The following is a 21508-nucleotide window of genomic DNA, read 5'->3' as shown; positions in this document are numbered from 1 at the left end:
TCTATCTGCTTCTATTTACAGACTTCGCTTCGCAACACAACTGCCGCTTACATTTCGAGTTTCATCAGCATTGCATTGACACATTGCTTATCTCGAGAATCATAATAGATTGAAGAACTTCATTGATCACCGGGGAGAAATGTGCGTGAGGCAAACGAGGAAATATGAAGCAATCAAAAGCAATCACAAATGCTTCCGCCAGTGTAGAGTTTTATTACAAAATCATTTCCTCTCATCACCCAATAATACGGATGGGTATTTGTTTTTTGAATGAGTGTGCAGAACGCAGGAAGACGGCTGTGAACTTCTGGGTGATGTCAAATGAATACTTTATTGAGTTTGCCCGCAGCACTTCAGACTTAATATTCACTGATGCTCCTTTACTTGTGTGTGAGTGTGTTGGACTCGCAGTCATGCATCAGAGCACCACGAACACACTGAGTGGAGGGGAGGGTACCAGGTGCTGGATGTGGGGTCTATGCATCCACTCACTCCCACACACTTTCTTAGTCACTGTGCCCACCCAGACTTTGCCAGCCCCTCCCAACAGGACAGGGAGACCCCTTTCTGCCTGTGTGTGGATAAAAATCCAAAGAAATCAGGCTCAGTCTAGCACAGCGTTTGCTGCTAGCACTGGCTTAGAGTCTTTTCCTCGGGGAGCGAACTACTTAGGGTGAACATCTTGTGGAGATAAAATAGGAGTATTTGGATACTTGAAGAAGTGGGGAAAATGCAAGATAGGAGGTTTGTTTCAGAGGGTCCAGTGATGAAGGGTCTACCCGAAACGGGGTTCTTCTCCACGCCTCTCACCCGGCAGGGTAACAACATCTTCAGCTCCGTCCAGCAGCAGGACTACTCTGCTATGATCTGGCTTAAAAGACGAGATAGAATGGAACGGGTAAGGCTGACCTTTAACGACCGCTGATATTGACAGTAACTGCTGACTGCTGCCCTTTTCCCCTCAGAACAGAAACACTCCACCTGTAACCATGAAGGCACACACAGCACACACTGTCCTGACCAAGGTGTAGTTGGCAGTTCTGTGTGTCTGTGTGGAGAATATATTGTTTTTGACACTATACAATTGCAATTCGTTCAAACTAACATTTTCGGTTTTAATGTTATCTGAAGGATTTGAGTCTATATGTAAGAAACAAGAAAGAAGTATGCGTTTTTGGATATGAGCTGAGAGAACGTTCATGTCCGGCGTTTAATGCTGCAGCCTGTAGCATGAGTGATGCCAAAACACTTTCTGATTTTTAATGAAGTCCAGGAGCTTATAAATCAATCTCACTAGACTCTCTACAAGCTCAAGCATCCATCTGTCTATCTATCCATCTATCTGTCTAGATAGATAGATAGATTGATAGAGGTTTAAACTATTGGCATAGAAATGTTACTTGCACAAAGAATGCAAAGAACAATTCCAATATGCATTAACTTTTTAAATGCAACAAAATATCTTTAACACGTACAATACGATGTAAGTATATGTAGAGCAAAATTACATCTAATACCATAATTGATTGATTTTTGTAAAGGTTACATTTTATAATTCAGCATTTTATTCTTTCAAATACCTGTCAAAAAACATACATCTCAAGCATATGAATATCTATATAGCCTAGTGTCACGGGTGTGGTTTAGCGTACGGAGCACACGACAAGTAAAATAAACTTAAACAGATTTAATTCTCTAAACGGGCAAAATAAATATATATAAGCAGGCAGGCAGAACATTAACCACACGTAAGGACCTTGACGATCGGACAAACTCAATACAAAACACAAAGGACTTAAATACACAAGGAAATTGACTAAATTAACAAGAAACAGGTGAAGACAATAATATAATTAATACGAACGGAAGGTAGGGCATACAGAGCACATGACAAGGCAAAAACAACAACAAAAGAGTCCAAAAACGTGACACCTAGGCAAATATTTTAATTATTTAAAGTTTGTCATAACAGTAAAAACCGCAAATTCAGATTAAATGATTCCACTCGGCTGACCTATAGGTAATGGAAAATAATGAAAATGTCTGTAATATATTCTGGAATTAATCAATAAATTTAAATAACACTTACACCAGCGAACATGCAAAACAGGACCTGTCTTCTGTAATCCAAAGCGGAACACTGAGCCTCAAAAATATAACCATTTTATTTCAAAGCTACGATTATAAATATTTCACAGTGTCCATAAATCTCCATTGACAGCTATCTCTGTATGACAGCATATTGTTAAAAAGTTATTGATATAACTTTTAATGTTCAACATAAAATATATGCAGTGACAAAATGTTATATTATATCGATTGTGATTGTTATTACTTTTTATTATTATTAATGATTTGTAAGATTTATTGTAAATGTGCTTAAATGTGATTTAGTATCAAAAGAGTAAAAAGGAGGATTCATTTATATGAAACATGTATGTTTTCAGTAATAATGATTATATATATATATATATATATATATATATATATATATATATATATATATATATATATATATATATATATATATATATATTTTACAATCGCTATGGACCAAAGGAAATGGATTACATACCGAAATGGTATTCTTCTTTATTCATATAAAATGAAACAGTTCAAACTGTTCATTTTTATATTCAATTCCTCACATATCAACACACTATCTAGTCTATCTAGTCAGTTCAGTTCATTTCCAGAGAAGATACAGAAGAAGAAGAAGAAATCAAAATCTCCATACAATCAATCATAAGTCTAGTCTCTTGAAAGGGCATATAAATAATATGTCAAATAAAAATTAAACCTTGTGGTTTATACTGTATATGTGTATATGCATATCTATAGCACATGTTTTTATTTGGCGTACTATTTATACACACATTAATCAGAAGCATAATCGCATAATCAACCAACATATGGACTAGATATGAAAAAAAGGGAATTGAATATTAAAATGAACCATTTCAGTATGTAAACACTGAGGAAGGTCCTGCATGACCTACTCATCTGTTGATTTTAACATGCACTGAGCACTTTTTTCAGTTTATAAAAATAAAGATTGCATCCCTGCATGTAATCTGTTTATTTGGATACATCGAAAAAATATTTAAAAAATTTCCCTCTTTGGTGGATTCTATAAATGAGATTTAGTGCCATCTATGGTCATGAAAAAGGATGGGTACATCTTACCTATTGATCCCTTTTCACAACAATGTAAAATGTCAAAATACAGTCAAAATAATATACTTTTACTTTGTATACAAAATAGGTAATCAAATTATTAATTATATTCACGGAATGTTTAAAAGATTGCTTTAAGTAAATCATTTAGGTGACAGGGCATAAGCAGTCAAAATGTTATTTTTGAAAAAAAAAAAATTGTGATACATACAGAGTGTGATGCTGTATTGCAGTAATGAGGATCTAGAAAGAATCAAAACTTTAATCGCTGAGAATTTGATAAAAGAGTAATTTCTTTTCTTTTTTGAATTCTTTTGCATTTGGGGTGATGTGTGGCCTGGGCAAGTTTTGTGAGGTTGACTTATATCGGAATGATGCCAGCAGGCTGCAGTAAACCAGAGCATGTTCTCTGTTAGCTGTGTACTGTAGCAGGCGCTCTCATTTGGCTTGCTGGGTCCGTCTCTACATGTCTTTCTCTCTCTTAGTGAAATGAGCCACTCGGGACTAGCATTGAAGGGAAGTATGCTGCGCTGTGCCTTCCCCGATAAGAATTGATTACCTTTTCTGCTTCTCTGTTTCTTTTATATAAATATAAATCATGCTCAGTGCCTAATCTTTGACTTCTCCTTTAACCTAAAACCCAATTACATAGCCAGCCCACTATACCTGAGAATGTAGCACCTTTGGCTGTTGTAAAAGTGTAGTGCTTGATCAAAGCAGAGGTTACGTTCCTGGCTCTAGATCTTCCTGTTTAAATGAGCTCTGTTTAGCCTTTGGGTTCAGACTGAAGTCTTTGAGATAAAGCTTCGGATATTTTAAGTATTCTGCTCAGGAGGGACATCTTGTCCTTAGACAGACCGATCACACACACACACACTCACCTCTTTTAGATTCTAACATGGCTTGTACAAACGTGTACAGTGTGTAACGAAGGAAGCATGCATAAGCTGTACATTATCGCTAAAGGTGTGGTGTTTGGCACAACATAAAACTATGTACCATATGCAAATTATAATTATTAGTAAAAAATCATGATTTAGACGGTAAAATAAAGATGGAAGAGATCGTTTTTTTTGCTAAACTGCTTGGATTGAGTTGGGTAGATCATTCCACCATGAGAAAATATTTGAAGTCAAAATCGTAAAGAGATTTTGTGCCACAATAATGTGCCGTTTACTTGCAGAACACAAGCTTCTAGAGGGCACATAAGTCTGAATGAATGAAATATAGGCAAGGGGGCGCAGAGGCCCCAAAATGAAAATGTTGTAATTTATCACTCACCCCTATATCGATCTAAATCCGTAAAAGCTTTGTTCTTCTTCAGAATGCAATATAAGCTATTTTAGATAAAAAACGGGAGGTCGCAATTGTTTGGCAATCAATGAAACAGTCACGAGCCTCCCTGTTTTCATCCAAAATATCTTAAATTGAGTTCTGAAGGCAAACAAAGCTTTTACGGGTTTGGAACAACATAGGGGAAAGTGATTAATGACAACTATTTTCATTTTAGGGAGGAGTAACTTTTTAATGCTTTAATTTGAATGCAAATTTCCTTAATTATTTGAGTATTTAACTGTCCGAATTTCACTGAGATTACAATATGATAGGAAATTGTCAGGACAAAGGCCAGAAGGGTGACCATTTGCCAGCCATTGCAAGAAAAGATAGGACATCCTGAATATTGCAGATTACGATGACACAAATTAATTCAAGTCTGGTCATCCATGAAAATGCACAAGACGAGAAGATAATGCCAAAACCCTCAGCAGGAAATCGGTTCTATATTGCATCTGGAATTGCTTGTCAGTTCAGCGTTGAACAGGGTAAGGATGGCATGTTTAAGAGAGGGTGAACGGAGAGCGCTCTATGCAGTTACATATCCTCTCATCAGCTGAAAGAATCAAAAGGCTATGCACACCTTTGCTGAAGAATGCTGTGTGTAGAGAGGAGAACTGAGAGCAAGTTTAATTGATTTGGCAAATCTATAGAAAATCCTTGACAAGAAGGTAATGGCTTAAAAACCCTAGTTACGGAACTGTGGAAGAAACTGGAAGAAGAGTGGACCAAGAAGCACGGTAAAGTTGGTTTTAGGTTTGATATTAACCAGACATTGACTTTCGATTGCCACTTCTATAAAGTCGACAGTGTTACAAAGATACCTCTACCTCTCCAAACTATACCTCTCTAAACTAGTGATATCCTGCAGCTGCTGAAGTCATTCCAACCATAAGCCTCTACACCTTCTACTAATTTCAGACTGCTGTGACCCTCCAAAATGTTCAGATTTACTATGGCGGTTACTGTTCTCTCATCTTTATCACTGTGCTTTCCACAAAATAAAGTTTTTTTGTTGAACTGTCTTGGTTATTTTGTAGAACATTTTAGTAAAACAGTGGTATACCCATAGCTAATATTACTTAAATTTTTCAGAATTGAAAATATATCCATATATAACAGTAGCTCATTATTATAGTTCATTAGCATTGGCTTAAGTTGCAAATATTTGGTTTTGTATTTAAATATCTGTGCCTTTGTTGTCCTTGGAATATTAGGAATCTGGCTTCATATCAGATCATTCAATCAGATTTTAGAATCAAAATTTTATAATAAGAGATAAAAGGATCAGCATTATAATTCATGCATGTTGAATATCCTCCTCCCTATGATTTATATAAAAGCAAAAACATGATCCAGTGTAAAAAAGAAAGAAGCAATAAACATACTTGCCCTCTCCAGCCATTTTTTCATATAAAAAATAATGAGACCTTGTTCAGCGTTGCCTGATTTTTCAATACAGGCGCAGTGATTTTATGAGTCTCTCATGTGGAACCCCCATTTATATCAATTTTTGCTCATTGAAGATCTTCCTGTGCAACTTACCGGGCGAATTCTGCCCTTTCATCAAAGTCAGCCTGACCGTTTGCTGTTTCCCTGGGTTTAAAGTGCGACGCCCTGCAGACAGAAGCACAGCTTACACACTATACACCGATGTGACCCTCAGTATGTGTGACGCCCACACACATTCGCTGACCTTAAAACACACACACACGCACAGCAGGGGCGAATGAGTCAGGCATTTACAACAGGAATCTTTCTGACGTCCCAGAAAAGGCTCTCATGAAAATCACAGCCAACGTTCATATTGATTAATAATGCATGGAAGCATGTGTTGTTACACTCCGATCGGGTTTCTGAACGCTGTGCATCATGCAGTGGGATCTCTCAACTCAGCAGTGGACAGGGAGGTCAGGTAAAGCGGTCCTAATGAGTCTTGTGGGAGAAAGACTGTCTCAGCTCTGTCCCCTAATGATGCCCTTCTGCCAGACGTGTTGCTGTGGATCGGATGCTTCAGCTCCAATCTTTTGTCCTGGATAAATTCCGTAAGGATGCTCAGGATGTGACCTGCCTGGATTTTGACAGCTGTTGTGGCTGGGAAAGATGGAGTTATCTTGAAAATGATCTCTGGTCAATATACGAGATGATGGCTTGATGTATTGGGTTAAAGCTCAGTGCTTCTAATTGGTTTAAGGTTACTTTAGATACTTTTTTATAGTGCTGAAAGTAGTCTCCACCTGCATACTAAAGTGCAAGTAAAGTACTCGATTATAATTTAAACTGTAGTGTGTTATGCGATATTAGAACTGAATGTACTAACCCTCAGCATTGCGATTACAAATTTGAGATTGCAAATATATTTAAAAACATGTTAGACATGTTTTAATAGAAATGGCTGAACCACACACGTTCGTCATTATATTCAACATACACTTACTATTAACTATATTCAACCAAGTATGTACTACTTTAGCATTTATCGCACTAAATTAACTTTCTTACCTTACTTTTGTGGTTACTGAAAATGCTCTAGAACCATATATGTTTTATATATTTAAATATTTTTTACATATTCTGTGACTCTTTATGCAGGTTTAGGTTACTTTGTTTCACCAGTAGGTGGCAACAAATGACTGTCTTAATGCGTTTTGAACGATCCACTCAACCGATTGTCCAAATCATTAAAAACCAAAGATTCGTTCTGCATCTAAAGTGAGTCTGGATCACGCAGGAATAAAATACCACCTACTGTGTGTTACTTTGAAATGCGTGACGGTTGTGCTATTACCGTGTAAGTACCTATTTGTGTTTCAACAGCATTTTCAAAGCACAAAGTACAACCTTCATCATCTTGCTAGCATCACGTTCATGTTTTGAATGCTGAGCAGACACATCTGCCACTACAGGAATCACGTCTCACTGATCCACACTCATACATTTATTGCATTTTGTAGGACAGGAACAACTAGACATGATGCTAGGCAGTCGTTTACATGTAAAACAGTAAATCTAAAGAAATAGCGCACAGAGGAACTACAATTTACTCACTCTCGGGCATTTCAAGGTGTAGATGAGTATGTTTCTTCATTAGAACAGATTTGAAGAAATGTAGCATTGCATCACCAGCTCACCAAGTAATACACGCCACTCCAGTCCGAAAGAGTGAAATGAAAACAACCAAAATATGAGTTCATAATCCATATTAAGATTTTTCTCCCTGTTCTCCTCTGATATCGTATACTTAAGAATTTTTTTGGACTATTTTCTCTGGTAAACAATGCTTGATCTGTGAGTATTTCTCTCCTGATTCAGATTTAATAGCTTTTTCACTTGAGTAAGCGATAGTATGGATAGAGACCTCTATATTTTAGAACAGTTTCAAGTCAAAAACATCATAACGTCGGATTTGTGAATGAGCTATTCCTTTAATCCTTCACTTGCTTTATTGTGTGGCTTTTTTATTGTCAACATTTTTGATTCATTGCATTTAATGAAACTAATTTGACTACAAGAACCAGCATTTTTTTAGTTGATCTTGCTGCTATATTCTAACCATAGAAGTAAAAAACGATTGTTTTTGTGCATGTACAGTGCCAAGGCCTAAAATAAGTTTTACTCCTGTCAGAGAAGGACACAGTCAAGTTTGCTTTGCTCATTTCTATTATATATTACACCCTGTCTGCTTCACCTCTCCCTGGAGAAATGACTCACCTGGCATTGTCTGGGCAACCGGCCTCTTTTTTCTCTCTCTTTTTCACTCTCTCAGTTTTTAATTCAGTATTATTGCGTTAACACTTTTTTTTTTTGCAAAAGTATAATCAACATAGAGTGTTGGTGCTGTGCAGTTAGGCATTTGCACTTTTTCTTAAATCATCATCCATATCATCATCAATCCATATTGCATATAATAAATAAACAATGTGCTCCAGCACTCTGCTGTATGTACAAAGTGCATCTGCTGTGCAGTGATGGAGTGCTTGGCGTTTTAAGGTGAGGGGCTCAGCTGTAACTAATGGACGTCACGCTGACAGTGACCTCTATTCTGACTTGTGGTTACATGGGCAGGGTCGTTCCCGCTTCGTTTCGCTCTCGATGAAAAGTTACGCAACGAATGTCCCAAAACACAGGTGCATATATCTCCTGTCTAACGTTCTGCCAGCTCTCCTCAATGCATCACCATCGAAAGTGCAATCAAGTCTATCAGCGTCTCTATTTTGCTGACTAAAGTGGTCAAGAATAGGAATTAGTTGGTTTTTAAATATGCTTACTCCACAAACTCCACTCTGTAATCACAGGACTGAGAAGACTATGCACTGATTTAAGAAGGTGATATCTTGTTAAGCAATGATACAAATCCCAGTGAAGGAGGTTGTCTGTTTCTCGTGAGTATAGGCAGTAATTAACAGTGTGTAAGTGAGGTGAGATTCAGCAGGAGTCTCCTGCTGTAGGCAGCATATGCTCTATTCCATTACGATAATGTGCCAGGAACATCTGCGGAGTGATTCAAGAGAAAACTTTGATTACTTCAAACTCTTGCCCTTTTTTGCATCTCTCGTGCTTTACAGCTGTTTTTGAGACATCAGAACACTCTTTTCCTTTTCTCTAATGCAGAGGTTCTCAACCTTTTTGAATCAACAGTACCCCACTGTCCAAAACAACATCAACTGAACAATATACTGTAGATATTAGTGTTGATACAGGTATTGGTGTAAATTATGGGGTAATGAAATATTTTCTTAAATGTTGCAATTAATTAATTGTTATTTTACAATTATTTAATAATTATTAATAAGTCACTTAGCCTTGGTTTCATGCTTAAGGCTAGTCTAAGACTAAAATGCATATTTAAGCTGTCTCAACTTTCTCTGACTTGTCTCAAAATATGTAATTTCCATTGTAATGGGGTTTTTTTCTAAGGCATTTTTATGAAGGCTGATTAAATATTTTAATTTAATTAACTAAAAATCTAAATCAAAATGAAAATATAAAAATATTTTTAAAAAGTAATTCCAAATGTAACAATGTTCAACATACAGCACTTTTGTGCTATTGGCGTCCCGAGTTCAAATCCGGACTTGTGGAGTTTTTCTGATCCCTCTCCCATATCATAGCACTTCACTTCCTGTCATATCAGATATGATTCCTGTCTTGTCATGACAGATGCAAAAAAGCCAAAAATAACTCTTAAAAAATCAGTTAAAGAATAAATATTCTAGTCGTATATGAGTATCTTAAAGTAACACTTTCTAAAATGTTTTAAAATTAGATATCTAGAGCTTTAAAATGTTTGTGGATATAGTTCAGATAATTTGGTTTTGAAAGAGTTCGTATTGAAATAATTGAGACCACAGGAATAAAATCCTAAAACGTATAAGCAATTTGTTCTAATTTACTGTTTCAAGGAACATTTGTGTCATTCGAGACATTTTTCCTTCCCATAGGAGTTGCACTTCAGTGAATCTTATAAACAGTACAAGTCTGGCTTGATAGATCAGCTCACAACTTTGCCAGGCAGATTTAACGATCCTAAATTAGACACAAATGAGACATTACAGCATGAGTACAGAGCTATAAAACCGTAGTAGAACGCTTAGTCTGGATAATTGTTTTTTGATGAGAAGCATGTGAGCTCTCTGACCTTTGGTGTTGTCCCAGTAAGCTTAGTTTGAGACATAATTGACATTGACATCTATTCGGAAACACTTTACTGGGATCATTTCTCTTGAGAACAATCTGAAAAAAGTCAGTTTGCTTGCCATTGAATGTAACCTGCTGTCTGAGAGAAGACAGGTATTAATAAGATCTCCTCTGGGGTTTTTCCTTCAGATTCTGAGATTGCATACCAGAGACTCTAATAAACAACTTACTTGATAGATTAGTTCAGGAGCTGGCCAGCCAGTTGTAACGATGCTGAATTATTTATAGGGTGAACGCGTCAAGCTCATTTATGCTTGCGCTGATCTTCCCTCTTTCGTGCTGGAAGGAAAAGAGACAATACCTTAGAGATGCTTGGAGTCAGAAGGTTGCATTTTATAACATTTTTCCCCCCCTTGTCTTTCTTCTGCTAAAGCCAAATCCATTTGCACTCTGCCGAGAGAGTTTTGCTTCACAGGGCAGGTGAGAAAGATGCAGAAGGGAGGGGGATTGTTCTGTGTTAGCCCAGCATTGGATGTTTCGAGAGAGGGAGTGGACCGTGTCTTTCTCTCTCTCCTCCTCTCTCTTTCTCTGTCTCCATCACTATGGAGTTGAGGCGAGGAAACCACACAGCCACTGGAAGCATGCGTGAGCTCAGGGTGCTTAAACAAAAGGCACACTATCTATCACCCACTATATCATTCCGTGGACTTGCACTACCATTACAGTGATGAGCGTAAGAGAGAGAGGCTGAGCGGGACACGTTACCAAGGAGACTACAATGATGAAATGCACTAGCGTCTCGTTTTCCATGTTTCCTGAAGTCTGAAGGAACTTAAAAGCTGTTATGCCAGGCTCTGCCACTCAGGAGAACATCATGAAGGTGAGGCTTAACTTTCAGGCTTCAAGTGTTTCTGCAGAAAGTCTGCATTTAAATTGAAATGAAATGATTTGTTGCTCAGCTGATTTCAATATTCGGTGACTCATAAAACTCTCAAGAAACAATTACATGCATTACTTTCCAATTTGTCAGCGTAGGTTTTTATTTGCTTGGGAAAAATAACACATACACATATGTATGTATGTGTGCAATTTATGTAAACATGTAAATTTATGTATATAATTTATATATATATATATATATATATATATATATATATATATATATATATATATATATATATATATATATATATATATATATATATATATATATATATATATATATATATATATATATATATATATATATATATATATATAGGACTATATATGTATAATGTACATAAATGTATGTATTTAATATTTCTTTTACCAAATAGTTTTTTTATATATATTTTTTTATTTCACAAATACAGAAAAACCCAAAATGATGTGTTCACAATGATTTAAATGCATTGGTTTGTTTTAATAATATAATATAATATAATATAATATAATATAATATAATATAATATAATATAATATAATATAATAATAGAAAATATGGCCTGAAAATGTATTACATTTATTAAAATAGAAATTTTATTTAAAACAAAACACACTATGTATGTGTGTTATTACATTTTGTCAGTTTCTCTGGTTTACTTTCTTTTGTTGAATAAGATTATGTCCGAGAGGAGAATATGTTTTAAATCATTTTTTCTCTCACACATTGATCCGCAGGTACAGCACGTTGGTTTACAGTAGTCTGACTAAGCTGCATGTCAAGCCTTTTTGATTGTAGGTTAAAAAGCTTAACTCGGCAAGACTGAACTCTGAAAAGTAACAGATAAGGTTTGAAGGAGCAGCACATCGTCCTGTCAATCAAAGCCGTCAGCACAGACAGCTCCATGCAAACACAGCATTAATTTGACATATTTCCCTTCCGGCGGAGAAAGTCTCAGTTTACAGACAGCTTTAATCCTTCTTTTGCCTGTGGCAAGACAAAGATTTAATTTTTATTACAGTGGAAGAAATCTGACAAAAAAAATACTGAAACATGAATTCAAAATATCACATTCTCTTAAAGGTCTGAAACACCCCAAAAACTTTGTAAAGGCTGAAATAAACAGATACTTCACTGTATTCAGCGACGTTCCCCAGTGCTGCTGAATCGAAAAAACAAGCTTCAAAAATCATAAATGTAAAGGAAACACCTTCAATATTATCTTGAATGTCAAACTTAACATAAAGTAAAAGTCCAAACGTAAAGTCAATTATGACTGTACTGTACATGAGTGTGTAAGGGTAATAAAGAGGGCACTAATCGACCAAATCCATTTTAACTGTAAGAAGGTTAATGCCGTGCATTAATCTGCTCGCTTCGTGTACTCCCTGCTTTTTAATTAAACTTCACTTTGCATGTCTCCTTCAGAGGAAAATGATATATGATGTATATGTCAGTCGGCAGACAGCTGTAAAGCCAGGACTCTGATGGAGGCCAGCAGATGGGATGGGAGACGATCTCTCTCAGGGGAGATATGTTCAGGGAAGTGCAGTGCTAAGCAAAAATCAAATCACTTGTGTTCACTTTTCTTTTTCTTTTTTTTTTGGAGGGAAAATCCAAAGTTTTGAGTTGATTACAGCGCTGCCTCTGACAAACACTGACAAAACACCATAGGGTTTTTTTGGTACAAATGTAAACAAAATGTTCTTAATATCCAATATCGATAGGTATTTATATTTCCATAAATGGACACGCCCAATGACAACAATCTGTTTTCCCTACTGTTGAGTTATCTCATGATGGCAATGGGCTTTATTTATTCAATATTTATTCAGTCCAGTAACAGAATTTAAAATCATTGTTTTTCATTTGAATATATTTTAAAATATAATTTATTCCATGGTTGGCGAAGCTGAATTTTCAGCATCACTATTGCAGTCTTCAGCTCCGTCTGATTGGATTTTTCTTTAATTGAAATTGAAATTGCAAAATGTTCTGTTTTTGAATCATTTAAAATTATTCATTTTAAAATTGCTCTGCAAATGGAAGATGACTCAGTGATATGTAATTGAACTGATTGCATTGCAGCCCATTTTGGACAGGACAGTCTCAGAGAATCTCTTCTGGTTAAAATAAAATATTAGTACTTAATATTTCAGTAGAATCTGTAACACGTTTTAAATTCTTCGATAAATAGAAAGTAAAATGACAGCAAATGTCTTTACGTTTTATGAATTTAATACCGAAAATGTCTACATCATACTGACCTCAAACAGTTTTATCGTTGCTAAAACTGTATGCTTTACCGTCCTTAATATCCATAATTAAATGATTTAGCATTCACATTTAGTATTGTTCTTTCCCTGCTGTCCACGACCCTGTCGGTGACCCTCCATGTGAGAACCACTGCCCTACAGCACACACAACGTTTTATCCATTGACCACATTAATATTTATAGAAGCTTTCCTAGGTTTCGTGCTGATGCTTGTTTACAGCGGCGGATTGGAGAGAATGCTGCATAGTGAGAACACTCACCAACAACAGATTAATCTACCTTAATACCTTAGAAAAAACCACCAAGCATATAAGCAAAGCTCTTTTTTAAAAAGCCATTCTTCTATGTAATAGAATTCGGGAGGAAATTTGACAGAGACGCTCTATCATTCTCTAGGCTAGGAAAGGATTCCGAAGCAGAGAAGTAGAATTTTGAATACAATAAATCTTGACCCTGCAAATTTAAGCTGTCGGAAACCAGTCGGAAACCCTATATTAATAATTGAAACAAATAAGTCGAGACAAAGTTATCTAAAACCCGGAATGTGTAATCGGCAGAGCTCTCTTTGTATGTCTTATGCAGTCCCAGCAGAAATGTATTGCTGTGTTTGCACTGGTTTGCTGCTTTGCTGTCCTGGTGGCTCTAATTTTCTCTGCTGTGGATATCTGGGGAGAGGATGAGGATGGTGTCACTGAGGAGAACTGCAGCAAAAATTGTCGGTAAGAAGCAGTTCTCACAGATCATACCCTGGTAATGATATTTTCTGCTGTCCATATTGTGTACAGTATATAACAAACCAAAAAGCACACCAGGGAGCACTGCATATTCAGCTCTGTGTTTTCTACCTTTACCCAACATCCTGGCAGTGATACAATCTTGATTAGGAATAGTTTTGGACTTCATGGCTGAATTAACAGGATACAGTTCACTCAAAAATGAGAGTTGTGCCTTTATCTCATCCAACATAAATGAAGACTGGAGCTTTCATACTTCAAGACTGCATAACGTTCAACAAAAAAAATAGCATTGCTGTGTTCCTGAGGCCACACAATGCCATAGCTTTTTGTCAAGAACAGACCGAAATTTAATCAAAAATAAGTTCTCTCTGGTGAGCTGTTAACCGCTCGTTCATTCAGTCAGAGAGCTGAACTCATCAACAAATCATTCAGAACTGAAGTGACTGATTGAAAAAAAAGATCTGTCTTAAAGCAATAATTCTCATGAAAATTCCAAGGTGAGATGATTAACTCAGTCATTTAATCAATTAAAATTCAGTTTGTTTCTCACACGGGACTTGAGATAAATCGCTTTGTTGTGAGGACATTCATTTTGTAACTTATATTCCGCATTCATTCTCTGTACGATATATCACTTTTTTTGTTCTTAAGAAAGTCATATGGCAGCATGTCTGCTATATAAATAATTGTAGCGTAATGTAAGATCGTAACAAATCATCAAGATTGAACTGACTGCCCAACAGTTTATAATAATATGCAGCAACGATTCATACCTTGAATCATATGTGCAGAAAGAAAGCAAACAGGTTCCGTTTTGATTTCGGCGTATACTGTTTTGTACATAAAACTATGAACATATTACACAAACTAACATTTCCTGACTTACAATAATGTGCTCTTAGCATTGTCCTTGTGGAGAACATCCCAGGAGAGCTGTCAATCAACCCCAATAGTTCAACCCATCTCCCGCTTGCCATGGGTCTCAACCACCTTTTGGACCAAGCAAAACTGTCAGTTGAGATAGTGTCACCATACTGGGCTCTGACCTCCACTGATCAGGGGTCACGGCTTTATTCTTCCTATCAGGTTAGTTCACATACTGTTACCCTGTAAATGTGCATGGTCAACAAGTATCACAAAGTGATTCTTTTTTATTGATATGTTGCATTAACCATATAGTTACAATTACCTTATTTATAATAACGTTAATTAACTAGACAAACTATTGGTCCAAAAAATGGTGTGGTTTAACTTTATAAAGAATACACTGATATTACAAATACCTGTTTTTAATAAATGCTAATGCATAAGTATGAACATTTTATTTTGTGATTTTGCTAAAGATTTTATTTATCAGTTTCATCAATTTATAAGTGACTTTAAAGATTAAGCGTACATTTATGGAGCCACTAATGGTAATGGTAAAAAAAAAATACACAAAATTGTTGTAGAACAACACAAATGTCATAAAAATAATAGAATAGAACAAAAATATTTTTTAAGTGAATGCAAATATTTTGTGAGGTAATTCATGTTTCTCAGAGGAACGCAATACTTTTGCAAGAGAATGCTTTGCAATTGAATTAAATATATTTTCCCATCTGGTTATTTTTTGTACTATCCCCATTATTGCTTAGGGCTTCATACAAATGCACAATTATATTGGAATTTAAAAATAACTCTAATATTGGCTAATAAGGCTAATAAAAAGCTTTGTAATTAAACCCTAGAGCGCAAAGGCCGATAGGTTCTAACTTAGTCTGATATAATCACATCATTACTGGCATGGCTCAACCCTTTTGGCATCAGCAGCCAATGAGCTTGCTGCTCAACATTCAAATAATTGGCCAGTGCTTGCTGTAGAAGTTGCAGAAACCCTCCATCTCCCCCAGCTCCACCTGTATAGACCTGCTGCAGGGCGATGTCATGTACTGTATGTTATATATGGGGGTTATTTATATATTATATGTGCAGCAGCAGTATTTTCTACATGGATGTATTAAGAGTAGCAAATCTCGGTACAAGCTCTGCCTTGCTGCTGATGTATTACACCAAGAACAAATACAATAATGAGATATCCATGAATATTATCAGGCTGATCTCTCTGGGAGTTGTCATGACAGAACTGATTTAGTACATATATATTCTTCATATGCATTTACTTTTCATAAGGTATAAGTTTGTACCTAAAGGATCCGTTTTGGTACCTTAAAGGTAAATATTAGTACTTAAAGTGTACATATTTGAATCTAATAGGTACAAAATGTACCTTTTGAAAAGGCACTGCCTCAATGCTTTTGTGCCTTTCTTTCTGAACTTGTACTTATGATTATATACTGGTGAATTCTACACCTAAGACTGATTTATAGCCACTGGCATATATCGCACACATAGAATTAATATCCTACAATCTTTTTATATTTTCTAGGGCCAGTATTTGTTTCAGAGATTGTTGAGCCTGAAGTCCCGAGGTGTCAAATTAAAGATCGTCAGTGACCAGCCCAACTCCATTGAGCTGAAGAGCATGTCTGACCGCTGTAAGTGAACTCAAATCTCTCACAGTAATGTTAAGAGATGCATTGATTTGTGTCTGCTGAAGTGGCGAATACAGTACTAAAGCAGTTCTCTCGAGGCAAACCGCGTAAGATCACACACACACACAGGCATCCGTCTGTCATAAACTGGCATAACTCTTTGGGCTTTTTCGCTGCTCCGGTCCCTCAAGGCTACGCACAAGGTCAAAACATCATGAACGTGCAATATTGTTTATGCCAGAGTTGAATGACAGACAGATCTCTCGTCAAGGTTGAGCGCTTAACAGTTCCCCGACCATTGCCCACACGGCTCTCTGTCTCACCCAGATGCAGAAGTGCACTACGTCAACATGACAGCCCTCACCAGAGGAAGACTGCTTTCCTCCTTTTGGGTGGTGGACAGGAAGCACATATACATTGGCAGTGCTGGAATGAACTGGAAAGCGCTGGCCAAGGTAAAGAATTTCAGCCCTGAAAAGTTCTTGGATGATGTATGAGAGCTATTGTAAAACGCAACAAAAAAGGAAACCTGGGAGCATTTAATGGTCACAGTACACTCTTTATTCAGTTGACTTCCATTCATACACATCAATAGAGAAAGCTCATTCTTCTTTTACTGTATTTAAAAGTTCAATTTTGATTAATGCTGCCCTGTAAATTTGAATCATGGACCAAAGCAGATAACGTATTTTTCAAGTAAAACATGTCCCGTTTCATATTTTACCTGTTTTTATTTCTTTCAGCTGAAGGAGCTGGGAGTAATAGTGTACGACTGTAGTTGTTTGGCTTTGGACCTGCACAGGATCTTCTCTTTCTACTGGCAGCTTCAGTACAGGGACTACATCCCTTCAATCTGGTCCAAGAGAGTCACGGCCGTGTTCAGCAGAGACGAGCCGCTTCAGCTCAGACTCAACAATACAGATGCTTCTGCCTATGTGTCGGTGAGATCAATACATAACTCTCTAGTCTTTGTCTGATCTGCCAGTGTACATCTATTTTTAAAATGAAAAGGGAAGGCAAGGGAGAGTTGCCACACGTTTCACTGTGTTATCTTCGGTGTCCTGCTACCCACTTCTCGGGGCAGATTTATTTTTAATGCTCTCTATACAGTAAATCTTATAGTTACAGAGATACAGTTCTTCCTGAACTTCCCCGTGTGACATCTAGCCCCTACATGCTGTTATGACTGCCAAATTAAATGTAAATATATACATATATATAAATATATATTTGCTGTATTTTTGAGCAAATGCAGCCTTGGTGAGCCTAAGATACTTTTTTTTTTCAAAATACATACATTTCTACAGACCCCAAGCATTTGATGGTGTGTGTGTGTGTGTGTGTGTGTGTGTGTGTAATAGTATTTCCTTACAGGACTTATTCATGCATTTGACATTTTATTGCATAAACATGTCTTGATCAATTATCCAGTTCCGTGAGCACTGAAATGTGTTTACATCTGTGTCCGTTCTTATTACAATGATTTTTTTTAATGTAAACTGCCTTTTCATTGGATCCCATGGGTTACTCACTCTGCAGGTAATTTTTCCGGTGACTCTGTTCCACATCAAGCTGAGTCGCATGTGAAGACACTGGCCATCGGATTCTAATTTGAGCGTAATGAATCTTTATTCCCTTCCAGCAACAGGATGTTTACTCGACACATCTGAGACATCCATCATCCCATTCAAATGAATTGTGCTGTAATGTTATAGGCTGCTGGGAGACATTTCTAGCTCAGTGATAAAATTCCTCTCCTGACAATGATGTATGTACACAGACGGCCATCTCATTACCTCGCTCTGGTGTACTGGCGGTGTGAACTGAAGCTGGAAAAAAACATGCTATTTTATCTTTTGTTTCCCAACATTTCTTCATAGACATCACCAGAGCTGTTTTGCCCCAAGGGTCGAAGTAGAGATTTAGATGCCATACGACATGTGATCCGAGAAGCCAAGAGATTCATCTACATTTCTGTAACTGATTACCTGCCCTTAGTCAACCGCAGCTTCAGAGGAACACCGATCATACGGTAATGCTGGTTTTCACATGCACAGGTCATTTTTATGTTTCAGTGTTAATAAATGGCTGTTTTTAAAGGAAATGATCAGTTTAACAGTGTTTGTATTTAAAAAAAGCAAAAACTTCCAATACATTTTTTCTTAAATAATTATTTAGAAAATCACAAACTATATATATATATATATATATATATATATATATATATATATATATATATATATATATATATATATATATATATATATTATATTATTTTAACAAAAACAAAAAAAAATGTGATTAATCATTTGACAGCACTATTTAATATTAATGAACTTTTTTTACTTATTTTTTCAAAGTCATTAAAAAAACGATTAAAACTCAATCTTTTACAACATGCTTATTATCATTAGCTATATTTATATTGTGTTTTAGCCATCTTAACAAAAATCGGTTGATTTATTTTTTCAACTAATTATTCAATTTGATATACAGTTTCAAATTTTAATCAAGTTTACCCATTTCCTCAATCGAGTCTTGCTCTCGAAACAAGACTGTTCATCTTGAGTTACTTGTGAAACACTCTTGCCAAGAAAAATAAATAAATATATATATATATTTATATATATATCGCTCAATTAAAAAAAAACATTGTCATACGTTGGCAGGTTTATGCATCTAAATGGTTTATGCATCTTTAAAAGGTCTTATCTTTGCTTCTCAGTTGAAATGGTCTTGAAAGACATTTATTTTCACTGGAAAACAAGACAGATAGTAAAAATAGATTTTTTGATGTGTAAATCAGTGGACCTATTTATAAATGCATTTATGACTTCTCTGTATGCTACTTGCATGCATCAGCATTCTACTTGTTATATTTTTGGATTCAGGTACTGGTCCCCAATAGACGAGATGCTCCGAGAGGCCGCAGTACTGAGAGAGGTCAAAGTTCGTCTCTTAATCAGTCTGTGGACACGCACACATCCACTGACCTTTAACTTCATGACATCAATGCAGGCTCTATGTACAGGACTGCCAGCCTGCTCTGTAGAAGTGGTGAGAAAAGAATCTATTGATCTGTTTATACACACACATACCCAAACATAAATTTACATATTTTAGAAAATATGTTATATTTTACAAAAGCGTGTCTGTTTTCAATCAGAGATTTTACAGAGGCAAAGAGCAGATGGGAGGATTTCAGCACAGGATAAATGAGAATAAATTTATGGTGACGGACAACACAGCATACATCGGTAAGACACACACGCAAATTCATTTAGTGTGTATTGCAAAAAATATATATTATATTATAATATATTATAATTTAATTAAATGTAGTATTAAAAGGGATAGCAGTAAACTGAATAATTCAAAAAAATAAATATGCATAAAGAGGCATGTGTCTGTCTTTGTCATGTTCACGTAGACTTGATCATATAGTACAATACTATTCTAATTTTCTGTCATTTAAGGGAATCTGGACTGGGTTGGCAGTGAGTTGGCTTTCAACGCAGGAGCAGGGCTGGTGATTCAAGAATCAGAGAACCAGCAGGAAGGGCAGGACTCGATTGTAGAGCAGCTGACTGCTGCTTTTGAAAGAGACTGGTTTTCACCCTACACAATAAGCCTGCTCTCTGGCAGCATGATCCTTCAGGAGAGCCAACACGGGAGGCAGAAACTGCAAGCTCTAAAGACAAAACTAGAGAGCAGGGAGCATGAGTGAGCGGCACCAATTTCTCTCTGAAGCGGGACCAATAAGCCAAGGACTTTGTGCCTCAGAACATCTGCGCCATGACTTTTACCATTTGAATTTTCAAATGCCGTCAATTGAACGGAATAATAATCTCTGAAGGACTTCTGTGAAGGAAAAGACGTTTGCGTATGCTTTCTTTTTTAAAACGACAGTACAGCACTTTCAAAGAAATATTGTAAACCGTTATATAATGCATGCTCGTTTGGATGAGAAACACTCGGTACCATTAACTGAGAACTGAGGAAATCATTTACTCCAATGTTTAGGCTTTTCTTGTTTTAAAACCAAATCATTCAGAGAAAATACAAAAATGGAAAAAAGACATTGCAAAAATTTTATAATCACTGTGTATATTACTTTTCTCAAGATGTTCATTAGTCATCCTTTTTTAAAATCAAGCACATTTTTACTAATAGACATTTTGGAAAAATCCGCAATTATGCGGCCTCATACTGTAGCTTTCATGACTTTCTGATTGACTAGATATTATGGTACATCTGACACTGTGTATATATATATAAAATGTTTACATGATGCAGCATGCACAGCCTTGAAGTAATGTACAATCATACGCACAAGAAGAGACTGTTTTTCTAACTTAAGCTTACACCCTTTAAATGTAGCTTTATGGAGTAGCTTTAATATGTAGCTTTATATCATCCTTTAACTGACTGTTTCAATGGAACAGTAATGTTTTTATTAAACAGTCGCTACTGATCGCTGATCTTACTAAATACAGGCCATATATGTTGCATTTCTCAGTAGTTTGTGGCCTGATGCTTTAGCATGTTTTGCCTTATATACTGTATGTATGCTGATGTTGCTTTTTGGATGACTACCTCCTATGATACAATGCATCTACATACAATCGTGTATAATGAAACCGCATAGGTCATATATAATAAACTGAATTATAGCCCTATGTACACAAGATATTGATTTTCTTACATGGAATGCTCAATTTCTGAAGTGATTAAATGTATAGCACCTTAACTGACTGTTATAATTAAATATTAAAGAGTTCATTAAAAATTGACCAGCAGTCGTAAATAGGCAACATATGTCCCATTGATTTCGCACTGTTGTTGTTGAGTAATTTGTGTCAGACTGTCAGCAAACATCTCTCAAAA

At 36.1% G+C, this 21508-nt stretch overlaps 1 protein-coding gene across 5 annotated transcripts; it reads left to right on the top strand.

Moving 5' to 3' along the window:
• Positions 1-622: 622 nt before the first annotated feature.
• Positions 623-21411, top strand: pld5 (phospholipase D family, member 5). 5 transcript variants are annotated; one of them, XM_043241092.1, is made up of 10 exons: positions 623-898; positions 13933-14069; positions 14990-15173; positions 16516-16624; positions 16949-17076; positions 17365-17562; positions 18502-18653; positions 19513-19678; positions 19788-19878; positions 20098-21411. In XM_043241092.1, the coding sequence occupies exons 1-10, from the start codon at positions 731-733 to the stop codon at positions 20346-20348; spliced, it is 1584 nt and encodes a 527-aa protein (XP_043097027.1). In that variant the 5' UTR covers positions 623-730; the 3' UTR covers positions 20349-21411. The 5 variants fall into 5 exon arrangements, with proteins under 5 accessions (XP_043097027.1, XP_043097031.1, XP_043097028.1 ...); XM_043241093.1 differs by lacking the exon at positions 623-898 and adding an exon at positions 9209-11029; XM_043241094.1 differs by lacking the exon at positions 623-898 and adding an exon at positions 9210-11029 and having other exon boundaries at positions 12532-14069.
• Positions 21412-21508: the final 97 nt, after the last annotated feature.

This window comes from Puntigrus tetrazona, chromosome 6, assembly GCF_018831695.1.
Source record: "Puntigrus tetrazona isolate hp1 chromosome 6, ASM1883169v1, whole genome shotgun sequence".
NCBI lineage: Eukaryota > Metazoa > Chordata > Actinopteri > Cypriniformes > Cyprinidae > Puntigrus > Puntigrus tetrazona.
This window is presented reverse-complemented; position numbering and strand designations above follow the sequence as displayed.